This window comes from Stigmatopora argus, chromosome 1, assembly GCF_051989625.1.
Source record: "Stigmatopora argus isolate UIUO_Sarg chromosome 1, RoL_Sarg_1.0, whole genome shotgun sequence".
Lineage (NCBI taxonomy): Eukaryota > Metazoa > Chordata > Actinopteri > Syngnathiformes > Syngnathidae > Stigmatopora > Stigmatopora argus.
The window spans coordinates 19,823,996-19,840,428 of record NC_135387.1 but is presented as its reverse complement, the minus strand read 5'-3'; the positions used below and the strand labels follow the sequence as shown (position 1 = coordinate 19,840,428).

General features: G+C 39.9%; 1 protein-coding gene across 1 annotated transcript in view; it reads left to right on the top strand.

Moving 5' to 3' along the window:
* The window catches only part of pcbp4 (poly(rC) binding protein 4), a 33,918-nt gene that overhangs the window by 1,928 nt on the left and 15,557 nt on the right, over window positions 1–16,433 (top strand). Inside the window, exons 2-5 of the mRNA XM_077607927.1 lie at window positions 11,542–11,731; window positions 12,234–12,257; window positions 13,799–13,831; window positions 15,360–15,476. Of these exons, the coding sequence (XP_077464053.1) occupies window positions 11,624–11,731; window positions 12,234–12,257; window positions 13,799–13,831; window positions 15,360–15,476 (282 nt within the window). The 5' untranslated portion in view covers window positions 11,542–11,623. The remainder of the gene's footprint in view (window positions 1–11,541; window positions 11,732–12,233; window positions 12,258–13,798; window positions 13,832–15,359; window positions 15,477–16,433) is intronic.

Below are 16,433 nucleotides of genomic sequence, written 5' to 3'. Positions count from 1 at the left end.
TGATAAGTTAATGGAAGTTTCTTGTTGGGATAGATGTGTGTGTGTGTGAATGTTTGCATGTGTGTAGGTGGCCTACGAGTGGCTGGCAACGATATTAGGGTGTGTCCCGTTTCCTGCGCATACGCACAGTCATCTGGGATAGGTTCAGCGGCTCCGCCATTCTTGTGAGGATAAGCAGTACAGAAATAATGAAAGGATAATATGTTACATCATTGTTAATTTTATTTTTGGTTGCTCACGGTATTGCTCTTTGATTCTGTGAAATAGAATCAATGAGCACCTGAGATTGGACTAGTTGATTGAAACAGAGAATCATAGTGCTCACAGCCTGGAGATACTCATGAATCTTGCAAATGCAACGCCAGCCTGCAGCATGTGCACTCAAACAAAAGTGGAAAGAAGTAGGACACATCTGAAGAATAGCACACCTCTAATGGTGGGACTGTCAGCATTTATGGCCCAAATATTGTGGATGGAATACATTTTGTAAATAAATACCCCAACATGGATATTGACACGCAGACATGGAGATTAATACAAACAAGACACGGTATTTTGCACGCTGTATGAGTTTAAACACACAAATATTTCTGCTTGAATTGAGAATAATTTAAAAAAAAAAGATGTCATCTGATGCTGCACACATCGTTTGGATGCACTCCAGGCCTACAAAGACAGACCCTCTTGCAATGCTGCCTCTCCGTCCAAATGTAATTCCGTAATGTACTCTGAGAGTGGGAGATCTAATAAGAACTGGAAGAGCATCTTCAATAATGAAACCCCACCTGCATCTGTGCTGCAGAGTGAGGGCTGGGACTGAGAGGCTTCATAAATAACACAAGCCAGACCTGTCGTGTGCTGCTCTCGCTCCGGAAGCTGCTAAAAATCTTTCAAAAACAATGATTTCTTAGCAGGGCCGTGAGAGTTCATCACGGATGCTGTGAATTTTTTTAGTTAAGATTCAATGTTATTTAATCTGTCAAAAGATTTGTATCAGTCACAAATTTAATAGTTATTTTCTATTAAGCCTGCCAAGTACCTGCCATGTACACATGTTGAAAGAGAGAAAACACGAATCTTTGGTGACATTAATGTGGCAAAATTGCTCGTTCCAAAAGCCATGTCACAGTGTCAACAAATGTGATGTAGTCACAATTGTTTATATTATTTTTCTGTCAATTTACAAAATGAAACCCAGATTGCTGCCATATTTTTTTCAGCAAGGCTCATCTAGCTGTGTTTCATGCTATTGCTTTTTTCTATAACTCTCCTTTCACTGGTGTAAGCAAGTGTAGTCAGAAGAGAAAGAAAATATTGGTAGTCCTGCTAACACATTTCTTTGCTGTCTACAGCCAGCTGGGCAGTGCATGTTATAATCTGTCCTTGCCGTGATATGAGAAGATCAAATAAATGGAATAACAAATATCGTGACATTTTAGACCTACCATGCTCACTCAGGTTAGCAGTCTGGTAAGGGAGGCTTTGAGTCAAGAGATTGAGACGAGATATAGAAAATCAATTAGGCAAGGACAGAACTGCATGCCGTAAATACTTCAAACCACCAAATCACCAAAAATATCCTTAAGTGCTTCACAGACAAACAGTTGACATAAAATATTAAATGAATAACTGACAGAAACAGAGTAGTAATAATAGCAATGAGAGCATTTTTAAATAAGGTAAATATATTAGAAAGACAAATCAGAGAAGCCATCCTAATTTTAAAAAAAATGACAAACTATATATTACCTAACTAAAAACAAAATTTTGCATTTAGCATATGCATTTTTACAAGACACACATTTTGAAAAATAGCATTACAAAATAAATGAAGTGAGTTTAGAGAGAAATTACAGAAACAGTTTAGTAAGACAAATTCATATATTTTTATTTCTTGTTCAGAAATCTAAAAATGAACTGAAGTTGTAGTTTCCTGCATTTGTCTGCAAGTCTATTATAAAATAAGAGAACTACTCTACAACATTTTCCTAAAATTGGAATTGGTGTTGAACTGGCATCATGTTTGTACTTTAATGTTTTAAATGTTTTTTACTGTCTTCAAATCCATAAGGGCAGCATAATACTGGAGCACTCTTCCATGAAACAATTCCGCAGAGAGAGCGAGAGAGAGTGCAATATCATTCTATTCTGATGAGAATCGTAACTGTGCAAAAGAGTAAAACGGTTAACACCGCTAAATACAAAACATAAACTGCAGCTTTATTCATAGTATCGATGCTTCAAGTCCAAATCATTATTAAATGGTTGCTAACATTTATCGATATCAAGCATCAGTGAACAATTGAATATAGATCTTCTTGTCACAGGAGCTTTGTTACCATACAAATTAATTTCCTCTATTATCGGTTAGATAAATGATGTGTAGCAATTAACCTGCTTCAGAGCAATTGACCTGCGCTTGTTACTATCTACCAACATCTGACTTTCAGGAGATGGTTGCCCACCCTCTCCCACTTTTTCAAGTAAAACGGATCTTTGCGCACCACTCCTTATCTCTGCGTTACAGCGTGAAATAAGGGCGTGCATGGAATTCAGTCACATGAACGCTGGTTTGTCATCTCGCGGCACTCGTGAACAGTGCAGATCATTTTGTGATGGTGCTTGTTATAGAGAAATGAAGGGCCTCTTTATTTGAAAGGCATCGTGACCCTCGCCGCTGTTCTTAAGTCTGACCCGGTGGCTGACAGCGCCACTGGCCATGCTCTCAATGAAAAGATAACACTGTTTTAAGAGCTGCTGTTTCAAACCCAGCGGCCCACATGACACTCCTTGTCCCCTCTTGTTTTCCTCATGAGAGTTGGGATTTGTTTTCCTTCCCTGAAGGTGCTGCTTTTATGGAGTCTGGACTGTACTAAAAGGGAATAAAATGAAAACGGAATGGCAAAAGACTAGCCTCGTGACAGTGCTTGCCGTTTGTGGGGATTACACAGCTTTCTTTCAACTGGCCATCTGCATTAGTGGGTCTTTGTGTGGAGGACCAATGAGGAGAGAAGCTTTTTATCACCCCCTTCAGCTGCCGAGTGCCTGAAATATTTAACTGGGACCACACTATTTTTGGGTTTGTGCTCAGTTTGTTTTGGCGCTTACGTAATACCAAAGTGCACGGTACTGTCAAAGTCAAGTTTGTACACCAACAACAACTTGTGATGCTATAAACATGATAATGATGTGGCTCTCTAGAACGAGTGTCTTCACCTGTGATTTATGGTGCGGTCGAGAAAGGGGCTTTGGGCACTGCTTGAGAGTAGATGATTTTAATTGGCATTTTTCTTCAGTGTCTTCTAGCCGATGGAAGAAGGACCAATGTCTCAGGTTACCGCTTTCGGTGACATATTGATCCACTCCTCATTCCCTCCTTCCAGGCATCCCGTTACTCTGTCCGTAGTTCTCAATTTGCTTCCATTCTCTCTTCACGACCTCCTCCCCATCTCCTCTCTCCTCCTGTGCCCTGTGAGGTGTCAGATTCTCTGACTCATGTTCTGCCTGTGGAGGATGGGAGAAAAGCAAGGATGAAAGCGAGCTCTGGAAAGGAAACTCATTTTGCAGATACAGTGTGACCTTCATCCCGTGAAAGCGATGGGATAAAAGCTCAAGTTAATATCCTGCCAAAGTGTTTCTCCACTATGCCAACAACCATTCAGAAAGATTTATGGTCCTAATAGAAGCCTCCTAATAATATGAAACATTATGAGTCAAGGAGAAAACCCCAGTCACCAGAAAATTCAAATTCTGAACTAAGAGGGATAAACACTGCATAAATCACCCTAGCCAAAACAGGATTTTCATCCAAAGCCAGATGTCCATACTTTTAAGACATCTATAATAAGCAACTCATTTTGCAGATTAAATTGCTTCTGCGATTAGAATGACGCATGACATGTTTACTCGTGCCTCATGCTAACAAGATGGAGCTTAAATAAGGCTCCGTCCGACCACGCCACTCACTGCGGGTCTGGAAGCACTCACGAGATAACGACGGACATCCCAGAATAACCCCGTAAGGTTTCTTATCTGCAAATTTGTGCCAGGACAGGCGTAGGGAGAAACTGACTTAACTAATGAGAAGGCAGTAGAAAGTCACCAAATGAACCTTTGACATGTACGAGTTTCAACCAGTATCATGTGGATTCTCAAGGACATGCATGCCACCAAAAACCTACTGAATGGCTATGTATTGACTGCTTTTTTGTGTATGCCCAATAATTGGGCCTGTTCATTTCCCATATTGCATCCATTCACTCATAAGCATGAAAATTCTCCCTAAATAGAGGTTGGGCCACATTACACACAGACTGGTGTGATGACAGGTAGTATTGATCTGCCTATGTACAAAGATAAGACAGTCTTTGAAAATAGTACATTCATTTGTAGAACCTGTACCTTCTAGGCTGTCAAGAAGCTTCTAAAAAAGGAATGGCAGTGTGGAAAATCTTTTCTTGTCTAGATAAGAGAGCTGACGAGGAAAGGGAGGATTTTGTGGAGCCATATCTAACTTGACAGTGCTTAAGCCTACCATTGGGGGACTGTTCAGGTATCTTTTTTTACTCAATCTCCTCAGCAATTAGCATTTGTCTTACCTTCATTTTTTTTTAAAGATTGTCCTTTTTCTGGCATTCCAATGAGAACCCCAAATTACATACATTTGTAAGCCCTATTTATGAACTAGCCAATATATTTTGTCTGTTGCCATGGTGATGAATGAACATAAAAAAACAAAATATATCCAACCCTTTTTATCTAATTAGGCAGTAGTTCTGAATAGGGTAGATGTAAATATTCGCGAGAAAAACAAATGGACAATAGGCCTCCAGAATGCCCCTGAGTGGGAGAATTGTGGACTGTATAACTCGTGTTGTTCTGGCTGGATATTGCTCTGGTTATTCCTGGCTTCAACGACCCACTGTCTAAGTTCCTTTGGACAAGGCACAGAACCCTGATTAGTCACCAGCGGGTTGGTAACACCATTTGCGTATGAATGTGTGTGTGAATGATTGAATAGTGTAAAGCGCTTTGGGTGAGATAAAAGTCTGTAGATAAATGTGCTTTATATTGTATTTTTCATTTATTATTGTGAAATAAAGCAAAATCTTGATTCTCACACTTATCACATGTCAGTGATATAGTGAACATTTGTGGAAATGTGATTTTAAATTGCATACCTCCAAAAATGTCCCTCTTGGACCATTACAATTTCAGAATAGAAGCCACTGTGCCTCCAGTGAGGAATGTTATAGATCAGATACCTGAATCGACTGGAGTACAGCAACAACGTAGTATTTGATCTTTTTTGCATCTCCCACTTGTCCACATCGTTGTGCAAACCTGGCAATTCCAAGGTAAATTTGATGATACACAACAGATATAAGTTCAAATCTGAACAGGAATGTTATTTTGTATCTATTTTGTGTTATAGCTAGTGGTGTTTTACACAAAGAGTGTTTCCGAGACCATCAGGAAGAGAGAACAGCATGCAGTCATGGGTCTCTGAAGGGCCTTGTGGCTGACAAGCGGTTCACTTTGACATGGTTATGCTTCAACTCTAAACGAAGCCAAGGTCTGATAGGGAGGACAGTCCCCTGTGTGCCAAGGACTGACCCCTCCCATTATATGTGACATAGCTGAGACAGACACTCTGAGAGATGAAGCACTGCTCTTTTATTTCAAGCTTCTCTTGTTTCACAGCACCACTTTTTGCCTCTCAGCTGGTTGGAGAGATTGTGGATCAGCATTACTAAGCATCATTAAACCTTGGGATATTTGACCAACAAGGTTTATAATGATGTTTGCCTTAATCAATACGATGTATGCAAATGTATTTGTAATTTGTGTTGGAGTATACGGTAGCGGCTTATAGGGTCTATACTCTATACTGTACAATTGTACATGGACATTATGCATACATTTTATTAAACATTTGAATGGTGATGTATGTGTCATCATGGCATGACAAGCAAATCTTACAGTTTCAAATATTGTTCAAGAGTAAATATTGCTAATTTATTTGAGTAATGTTTACATGAAGTCAGACCTGCCTGTATTTTAGATAAGTATGCCGTTAGCCATGTATACGTATGTGGTAAAGCGGCACAGTCTCCAAGGTATAGGCAGGAGTAGCAAATGTCACTCAAATTTGTTTACGTGTGCGTATCCTTGTGCATTGCATGTGTCTGTCCATGTTTACACCTGGAGGATCTCATTTTAAATTTCGAGCAAGACAACAGTAACTAACTGTCCGCCAGTGAAGACGAGCATATAGTACTAATGGAATCCTCATTTTCATTCCCCTTTTGTACTTGTTTGTGTTTTGCTCACTGTGTAAGCCTCAGGAGAAGATGCTCTCATTGTGTCATTTCACATATGCAAATATAGTTTTAGGCTGCAACAATAGAATGCTTATTTTAATCCAGAAAATGTTCTCATGACAATAAGCCATCCTTGCTGAGATGGCTGGTCAAACATATTTAGTATAAATTTGAATTTGGATATCGTGTCCCAAGCCAGTAGTTAGTTTATTACATATAGAAAATGTCATACCCAGTTGAATTCATGCAATATTTATCAGTCCTAAACACAACGGGAATTACCTGAAATTATAATTGACCCATGGCATGAGAGATGTTATTTTATTACCCAAAAGGCCATTGTTTCCCTTCCATCCTAAATGAGTGAACAATGGTGCATAAAACAGGATGCAATACTGCTCATAGACTCTCTTTTTACCCTAAAAACACAACAGATGAAGAAGATGAAGATAAAAACACAATAATTACGGCAATATTCTGTTGAAAGCTATGACCAAACCGTAGTGTTTTTACGACTGATCATGTAGCAATAAGCCGACAAGGACAGCTACATTGGATCAAAGACTGTCTGCTTTTGTCATTTCAACTAGCCGCTTCCTGTATGCATCTCAGTGTGTGAATAGTTGGCGTCTTTCATCTCAACAGCTGAACGTGTATACGACTTTGTTTGCGTGTATATATTTGTGTGTTGGAGGGGTGGGGAGTTTGCGCGTGTAGGGTCTTCCACCTCGTGCCCTCGCCATTGCACGTGTACTCACGTTGACACCCTGTCACATACTGCTCTCTATGTGCTGAAACCCTGGGGAAACCCTGTGTATTTACCAAGTAAACACTCAATAGGGCCGACCTCCTTTATGTTCTAAATGCAGAGGGGGACCCTGAGTGCATCTTTCACCATACGCATTAGGAGTGTGCATTCGGTATGAGCTAAAGCAGTCGGTCATCTGTTTGACGATTGCGGCATTTGTTTCAGAACAGGTGTGGGCTGTGGCGTCTTCAAGACTACTAGTTGTAAAATTTTCTTTTCATCTCATCTGTCTTTCAGGCATGGATGCTTGAGAAGGAAAATGACACAAGGGGCTTTACTCCTCTGGCTACAGAAATATGTGCATGGGCTGCTTTGAGTCAGGTCAACTTTGATGTAGTCGATTCGCCACGTTTACAGAGAAAGATTTAGATTAACTCTCTGGTTCATGAGAGAGAAGCAACCTGTAGTCTGGCCCCTCATCTTTCATATCCTCATGATTTATGGCAATAAGATAAATTATGTAGCTAATCCCAGTTATGCATGTGCATCAGGTGGGGGACACCCTGAATCGGTGGCCACCCAATTGCAGGCCACATGGAGACCATTCATGCTCACACTCATACCTAGTGGATATTTAGAGTCTTCAACCAGCCTACCCTGTGTGTTTTTGGGATGTGTGAGGAAACCGGAGTGCCGGAGAAAACCCACGCAAGCCCAAGGAGAACATGCAAACTCCTCACAGTGAGGACCCACCTGGGATCGAATCCTCGACCCCAGAACTGTGAGACCGATGTCCTCCACAGTCACTCATTTAGAATTAAGACGAAAGACTGCCAAATTGGTCTCAATGGTCATTCAGTACATTTGACCTTTTTGATATTTATACACTGTTGGCAAAGTAGGATCAAAATATTTGGAATTTGAACAACCAATTGTTTACCCTGCTTTGAACTCTGCGGTTTATAGTGCCAATAAGTTCCATGTCTTCTGGCGTAAATATCTCCTAATACAAAGTAGATACCTGCAGTTTATAATCCATTGTATCTTATATATGAACAAACACAATTACAAAAAATACAATAATGATACATTTTTTGTGGTGCTGCTTATAATCTGGTGCACCTCAGCATCCAAAAATTAGCCAAATCATAACCAAAGTTCCTTGTATTAATATTGTACATTCAAGACCTTCAAAAATCTTTCTGTAAATTCCAAAATTGAATGCTTCAAAGGTTTCTAATTTATACATACACATATTAATGATTAGAATCTTAGTTGTCCCACTGTGTAAAAGTAGTTCCCATGACATTGTTCATCAAATGGAGGATGCCAGTCACTGACTCGTTTTGATTGCTGCTGTTCTTTTCCCATAACTGCCCAGTCTCTCCTTAGCTCTGGAATATGTCAGAACACATTGGTGATGACTCGTGACTTTGGCTCTACAGTCTTGGCTTTGCTAATTCTCTTTTCTGTACAAGCAGGCCTAATCGGAAACAAAGAGACTCTGTTCATCCTGGAATCCTACTGCTTTAGATTCTGTAAATGAGGAGCTGTGATGGTCCCCGCCCTTGCCCGGACACAGAACACATGCCTTGTTATCAACCCACAGAACTGTACATACTGATGACTCCATCTGTTAGTTTTAATATAATAAATCACTTGTGAATTAGACATGCCCTTTTGGTGCCCAAGCGTAATGAAATTAACCCGCCTATTGCACAAATGTGCTTTGTGATAACACGTGTTTTGCACACATGAAGCAAAGTTAAAATTATAATGACTCGGGCTCGTATCCGCAGCTGACAGCCAGCAAATATTCTCCTCGACCTCTTGACCTAAGTTTGAAATAAATGCAAATTACACGCTGATGGACTTTTGACTGTCATGAGTCCGAGTCGGAACTCGATTGATTTGTGGCAATTTAATCCGGTAAAATGACTCTTTGCTGCTCTTACTGCTTACTGATGGATTGGCACGGCACGCTGGCCCACGGAGGAATAAACACATACAGGCAGTCAGGCTTTATGACATCTTAAGAGGGATGTGTGCGGGCATCAGAGCGTGTCTTTGCAAGCTTCAAGTGCATAAATAAACCAGTGAAGCAGTAATGGCCTTATGCAGTAAGCAAAGCAATAAAGCGGCCTACAACACGTCTCCCGGGAGTTGGATCTCATCTAAAATAATATCCATTTATTAAACATGATCTGCTCACATTCTTGACTTCATGCAGATTTATCAGAGCGCCACAAGAGCATGTCCAGCAAAGTCAGCAGAGCAGGAGTGCGCACGATGGCACAGCACCTCGCTGAGAATACTCTCAGCAAACAATTGACCTTGATTAGTCCAACAAGAGAGCTTCCTGTTACCAAGTGTCATTAAATTGCCAATAAAATCCAGTGCCTCTCATTTTAGTGCTATTGAATGGATTGCCTTGAAACACAGTACAGACATACTATATTCCCAAAAGACAAAACCTCAGTGGTCTGCTTGGCTTCTCTGAATTTCCTTCCCTGGACTAAATGCCCTTTAATATACCCCTGAACGAACAATATAAAGAAACAATGGACATTGTTTGCCCTTTGTTATTAGAAAAACATTCAAGATTATTATTAAAGGGAACCTCAGCAATCCGTGCCGCGCATCCTCCTTAGGGTCGCGGGATGCCGGGCGCTATAACATCTGATTTCAGGCGAAATGCTGACTATGTACACCCTAGACTGGTCGTCAGTCAGCCATAGAGCACTAAGAGACAGACAACCATTCGCACACACACACAATCACACGGCCACCGAGCGGGAATCGAACCAACGCTTACGAAGTCAGCCTTTTTCATACGATCGCACCTACAAAAGTTCTAGCGAATCCCAACGCTCCATCACTGGCGTAGAGCTGCTATTTTAATAAGACATTCAAGGCCCACTAATATGGTCCTTGCTCCGTTGTTGACCTCAGCTAAAGGTCACTTGTTTACAGTGAGCACCCTCAATTCATAAGACACAAATGACTGATGGTGCACATTCACATAAATACTTTCAGCTTGAGGGCTGTTCCTACCATTTGGAGATCTCTAAGCTGAGGAGTCAGGTGGCACCCTCCACACATATTGCCTCAGTAAATAGCTTTTTTTTAATGTGTTTTTATTTATCACTCTGATGAAGAATAACAGTGAATGTATTGTCATTAAAGAAACCAGCGCTTTAACAGTTAAATCTCATCTCAATTAGGTTATTTAGACTGTTCAATCAGCCTACCATGCACGTCATTGGAATGTGGGAGGAAACCGGAGTACCCGAAGAAAACCCACACAGGCTGAGGCCGGGGAGAACATGCAAACTCCACACAGGTGGACCGACTTGGATTTGAACCCAGTTCCCCCTCTGTGAGGCCGATGCGCTACCCACTCATCCGCCAGGCTGCCATAAATTAAATAAAAGACAAAGAAAAAGGAATCAGGGACTTGTTCTGGGCAACACTGAATTTAAATGCTTCAAAAATAGCTGACAGGCATCAATTACCTTCTTGTTAACATTTACTGTATTACTGGAGAAAATATACAGCATACATTAACTACTATAGGGATATAAAATAAGGGTGGTTTCATGAAAAGAAACGCAGTCATAAAAAACAAATGTAGATCTTTTTTTGTTATACCTCCACTATCTCATTGTTTATATTTTTTGTTTTTGCTGTGATTTGATCTTGTACATAAAAGTGACTTCTGCCAATCTGCTCTAAACTGTACTGCTGTGTAGTTGGCAGAAAAAGAAATCATATTTGAAAAATATATTGAGTGACTTCCAGTATTACTGCCTAACCTGGGGGCAATGACATCTGAGATTGTTCCACAGCATCTTCTCTAACAACAAACAAGCCCTTAAAAGCAGAACTTCATGGACCTCATCACATACTTCCATGAAAAATGGCATGGCATGAGTGAATGTGAATAAAAAACAATAACTAAAATGTGTGGTGCCCTTTCAAAATTGTGGAGCCCATCACACAGTGTTTTATGATATGAAAGTCTTGCCCATTAGTTTGAACACGTTTTTGACACCGCCAAGCCTCCTGGTCAATATCCTGTACACACTGGGGTGTTTTTATGACTGTTACGTTTCAGTATCAGGCAAACTAATGAAAGAAGATAAGAAGAAGGAGAAATGATTTTGCTATTTTCTCTGAAAGTCATTTAGAACAAAACACTCAGACAAAGATACACACTTTCCCTTAAATGAGCTTGGTCATTACTTTTGAGAGAAGCCCTGGGGATCAAACTTGCTGGCAGACTGAACGGAAGGTCAACCCCAGGCACTTCAAGGAAGCAATTGTACTGCAAAAATGTTTTTACATCATCATCATAATAGTAACAATAATGATTTCACCATTATTTACTGTAAGTGTATTGATAACTCATGAATGATGAGTATACTCTGATAGGATGAAGTTCAACTTCTTTCTTCTTCTCTCTTTTAGGGAAGCACTGAAGGACCTCAGAGAGCCAGCCAAGGAGCGCCGGCCTCGGTTTGAGTGTGTGACCAGCTGATGAGCCTTGTTCATGCGTCTCCCTGCGTGCCACTCCCATTTCACTATGAACTGTGAGCAGGACTTTGGAGACGGGGGCTTGGGAGTGACCCTCACATTACGACTGCTCATGCATGGAAAGGTAAAAGCTTTTGCGTCACGGACCACACGGTTTGCATTGACCTCACTTGTCAAAGAAATTACAGAATGAGTTTTATTTTTTCAGATCAGTGACCGTTATATTATAAAATCACTCCGCTGCCATTATGAAACCATAAAATTGGAAACAAATTTTAGCAGTCGAGCATCCCCAGCAATGTACAGTCGATGGACACTCTGATTGTCTAGTTTCTCCTTTGCATGGTCCTTTGTTGCCAGGCAGAGTGCATCTGGCTCAATCATAAGAGATTCATAGGTTAATGAAATATAGATGCTATGCACAGTAGGCTCTTAAAAAGGCAAAGTGAGGGCCCTAGAACAAGAAACCAGGCACGCAGACACTCCATAAAGAGCATACTTATACACATCAATGCAAGTAAATTGCTCATCTGCATTGAATGTAACGTGCCTGCAAATGGGACACACTGCAATGATGGATTTGCTTTGCTTGATGTTCTGAGTTTGTGTTTATATTTGTATTTTAGGAGGTTGGCAGCATCATAGGAAAGGTAAGCTTTCTTCTTGTGATTTGGATATAACATTGCGCATGAGCTTTATTTCACTGCGGTACTTTTCATTTTTGAGGGATCCTTTGATTTGCATTTTTGCTCTCAATTCTATCCCATATTGCTACCTTTATGATTCCCAAGTCTTTCTAAAACCATCGCCCTCTTGCCTATTTTTATTTGAAGTCAGCAGAAAGCCCCTCTGGTTGGAATCTCCTCAGCCTAAATGTAATTGCCTCAAACCTTACCCCGCAACCGCCTCCATTATCTCTAATGCAACACAGCAATCCGTCAAACGAGAGAGAGAAAAACATTATCGTATTGATGGCAAGCCTTCTGATGAAATCGAACACCAGGGATGCTTTCCTGTTGGCCCCTGGTGGTGTCAGTTCGGTAGGGCCCAGCTGCCCTGTAATGAAAAACCTGCATGAGGCATCGATAGAAGGTGGAGCGACAAAAAAAGATTCATGCCAATCGAAAGATTACTGAAACGAATATTTCCTCAACATATGCTGCAATATGCCACAACATGACGTTTGCACAAAAAGGCTGTCCAACTGATACTTTTTCAGTCTACAGAAATTGCGTTAATCGTAATGTAATGTTTATTTATATATACTTATATATATATATATATATATATATATATATATATATATATATATATATATATATATATATATATATATATATATATATATATATATATATATATATATATATATATGACTTGACAATAAGGCGTGCCTATTGATTTTGTGACTAGATTTCTTTTTTTCATGAAATATAGAGTGGTGTTTGGGCTGTTTGGGGTGTGGCAGAGGTATGGAAATAGCATTAAGTTCAATAGAGAAAGATAATTTTAATGTAGTATTTAAATTATTCAATCTTCTATCTTAGGACACCACCATATGTGCACATTTAATTTAGTACTGCTACAAAAGGAAAAAACTCAGAATATCTATTTGATTGTGATGAAATCTATGATCAGCAGCAAAGCAAAAGGGGACAGATGAGCTTTGTAGAAGGAGGTACTTGATCTGAAGCTCGGCAGTAGAAAAGGCCTACTTCATCTCCTCTCATCAATAACAAACAGGACAGCAAACCCACAATAGGTCAAAATCATGTTATCTAGGAAATGATAGTGTTCAAAATGCTCTTGTAAGTAGAACATCAGTAGTTAGACAAAAGGGTTGATGGGGACATGTCTGAATAAAAGGAAAAGAGGAGGCCCACACAAGTTTGATCTTGATGGATGGGTTTTTTTTGGTCAATTTTAGGAGGTATACAGTACATATAGAACAGTTAGCCATGTATCCTTTCTGACATTAATGTCTGATGTTACTTTTTGTGTGACACCGTATTGCATCAGAACACCGCAATACTACTTCCTGCTGAATTCTAAATAGGCTTGATGATAATTATTTTCAAATATCTAGACACATCTTAAAGCTAAGAACACTGTGAAGTCTGTATCTTTTTTTCTTTCCAATAGGCCGTATTGCACTTCTTTAAAGCTGCCCTTCATTTTGCTTTCATTCCAGAAAGGAGAGACTGTGAAACGAATACGTGAGGAGGTATGTTATACAACACCTAAAATTGCCAATCACATTTCACCATTGTTATTATTTAACTCTATTCTTGCTCTCAGCTTTCTTTTTATGACTTGTTATAATTTCATTTTGTGTGTGCCCGACAATATCAACTTAATTTATTGCAATCCCACATGAATTTATAGAATACACGCATGGGTTGTGTACATCTGATGTGTAAATTTATTGAAAACACCTATTGAGATCGATAGATGTCCAACACTGGGAGGTGTTGGCAGCGATATGACATGGTTCCTGCCACATGTCCCAGACAAAATGGCTCTGACGTGTATCGCAGTCAATGGAAGCTAGAGATAAATTCAACCTGAATGTATTACTGCTCCATGGGGTAGAAAGTATTCATCATTATTTGTTTGTTTTAGTTCGATGTACCAAATTGTGCTTTACAAACATTTAGGGATAACACACACTCTACATTCTACATAAAACGATAATGTTTATTCCTTCTGCCCTGTGGGAACAAGAATCAATCCTGGAGATGAGTTGTTTTAGTTTTCGTATAAAAATAATCACCCATGAGCGAGGGAGCAAATTATAAACTACGATACAACAAGAGAACACTCTGGGTCTTAACGGGCTATTCTTCCCCAGGATTTTAAGGTAGCAATTTGTAACCTCTTTTGCCAGGAAATAGGCTGTTAATTAGCAAATGGACGGACATTGACAAAACTGAGTGCAACGAGCGCTTTTCTCAGGTTTTTCTGTAGTTTTCAATCCAAACTTCTTTGATTGTTTCTTATCAAGCTGCTCACTCACCAGATCCCCCATCTCATTCATTTCGTGTTTAGCAGCCGCCGTTTTCTACTTGAATCGCTTTTCATAAATCCCAAGGGTGCAGCTTATCCAACATGTTTTTTTCGACTTGCAGGATAATTAGTCCGACACCGCAGAGGTACATTTGATTCCTTCTCTAGTAGCAAAGATTTTATGTTGTGTTCTTTATGAGATAGATAAATAGTGTGAGGTTATGCGACAATGGAGTCCTGTAGGTTGCTGGACTGAACGCTCGTCCAAGGTGGTCATCCAAACATACCATCATCCAGCAAGCCACTTTCAGCTTGTGTTACTAACTGTATGAGTATCATGCCCCCAGTGGGCCGCACAGTCACTGTGGGAGCATGACTCACTGGAATGACTGGAGATATTGACCCAGAGGACACATCCCTGTCCTGTCACTGCTCATGTGACTGAAACCTTGAAATGAAGGACGCTGAATGGAAGCAAATGAAGGCAGAAGATTTATAACACCGTAACCATTTCCAGAGCAGTAGATAAATCAGATTGGCTGCCTCTCAGCCTTCAGTCTCTCGTTCCTTCTTGATCAAATGCTAGGCTTGACTTAATTCCAAATTAGCAAAGCTGCTGAAAAAATGTGTGTATGTACATTAATGTGCAATGAAAATGCTTCTTTCCTTGGTGCATTCCAAATTAGCCATTCAGAGCTTCGTTGATCATTTTCTAGCAATGTATTTCTTGACTTCTATCCCAACAGAGCAGTGCCCGGGTGAACATCTCAGAAGGTACATGTCCAGAGAGGATCATCACCATCACTGGATCCACAGAAAGTGTCTTCAGGGCCTTTACAATGATCACATACAAACTGGAAGAGGTAATGTATTTTTTTTTTCTATCAAATGACAAGGAGTCTTACAAAGCTGCCAAAACATGGGGTAGAATATTCTTTCATTCATTTTCTGTGCTGCTTGTCCTCACAAGAGACGCAGCGGTTCTGGAGCCAATCCCATTAAACTATAGGCAATAGGCGTGGAGACCCTGAATTGCTTGCCAGCCAATCGCAAGGCACAAGGCCATTCACACTCATACTCGTATGTAGGGACAATTTAGAGTGTTCAAACGGCCTGCCATGCATGTTTTTGAAATGTGGGAGGAAACTGGAGTACCTAGAGAAATCCCATGGTCAGAACCCACTGGAGATTGAATGCTCGATCAAATAACTGTGAGGCGGATGTGCTAAACACACTCACACCGTGCCGGCCTGGGCAGAATAAATAAAAAATAATTTTCCTCTGATGGGAGGAGGAGGAGAGAAAGAGTACTCTAATCTATTTCTCCACATGATACAAAAATCATTTCCTGAGCCTCGTCTCAGCAGCATCACTAATGTGCTCTCATCATTATCGATTAGTCTCTAAACACATATTGATAGAGAGGGAAATGTTATTTTTCCTACAATTGTGATATGCTCGCAGACACTGTTGGTAAAACCTACTTGTTTAGGGTGAAATTCTTAGATGAGGTAGCGGCTGAATGCATTAAGCCTGCAGTTTTTACATGAGTTATTCTACTACTTAAAATGCTTGTCCTTTCAACGCACTAATTTTATACCTTAGGTATGTACTCTCTATATGTACAGTACTATATATATATATATATATATATATATATATATATATATATATATATATATATTAATCTGTTCATGAGTTGTGCATTAATCTATAGGTTTAGGATTTGTGCATATAGTATACAACAATGAGATAATCTAATTCACTTATTCTGTTGGTTCATGACAAAGTCGGTACGTTTATGATCTTTAGTTACATCA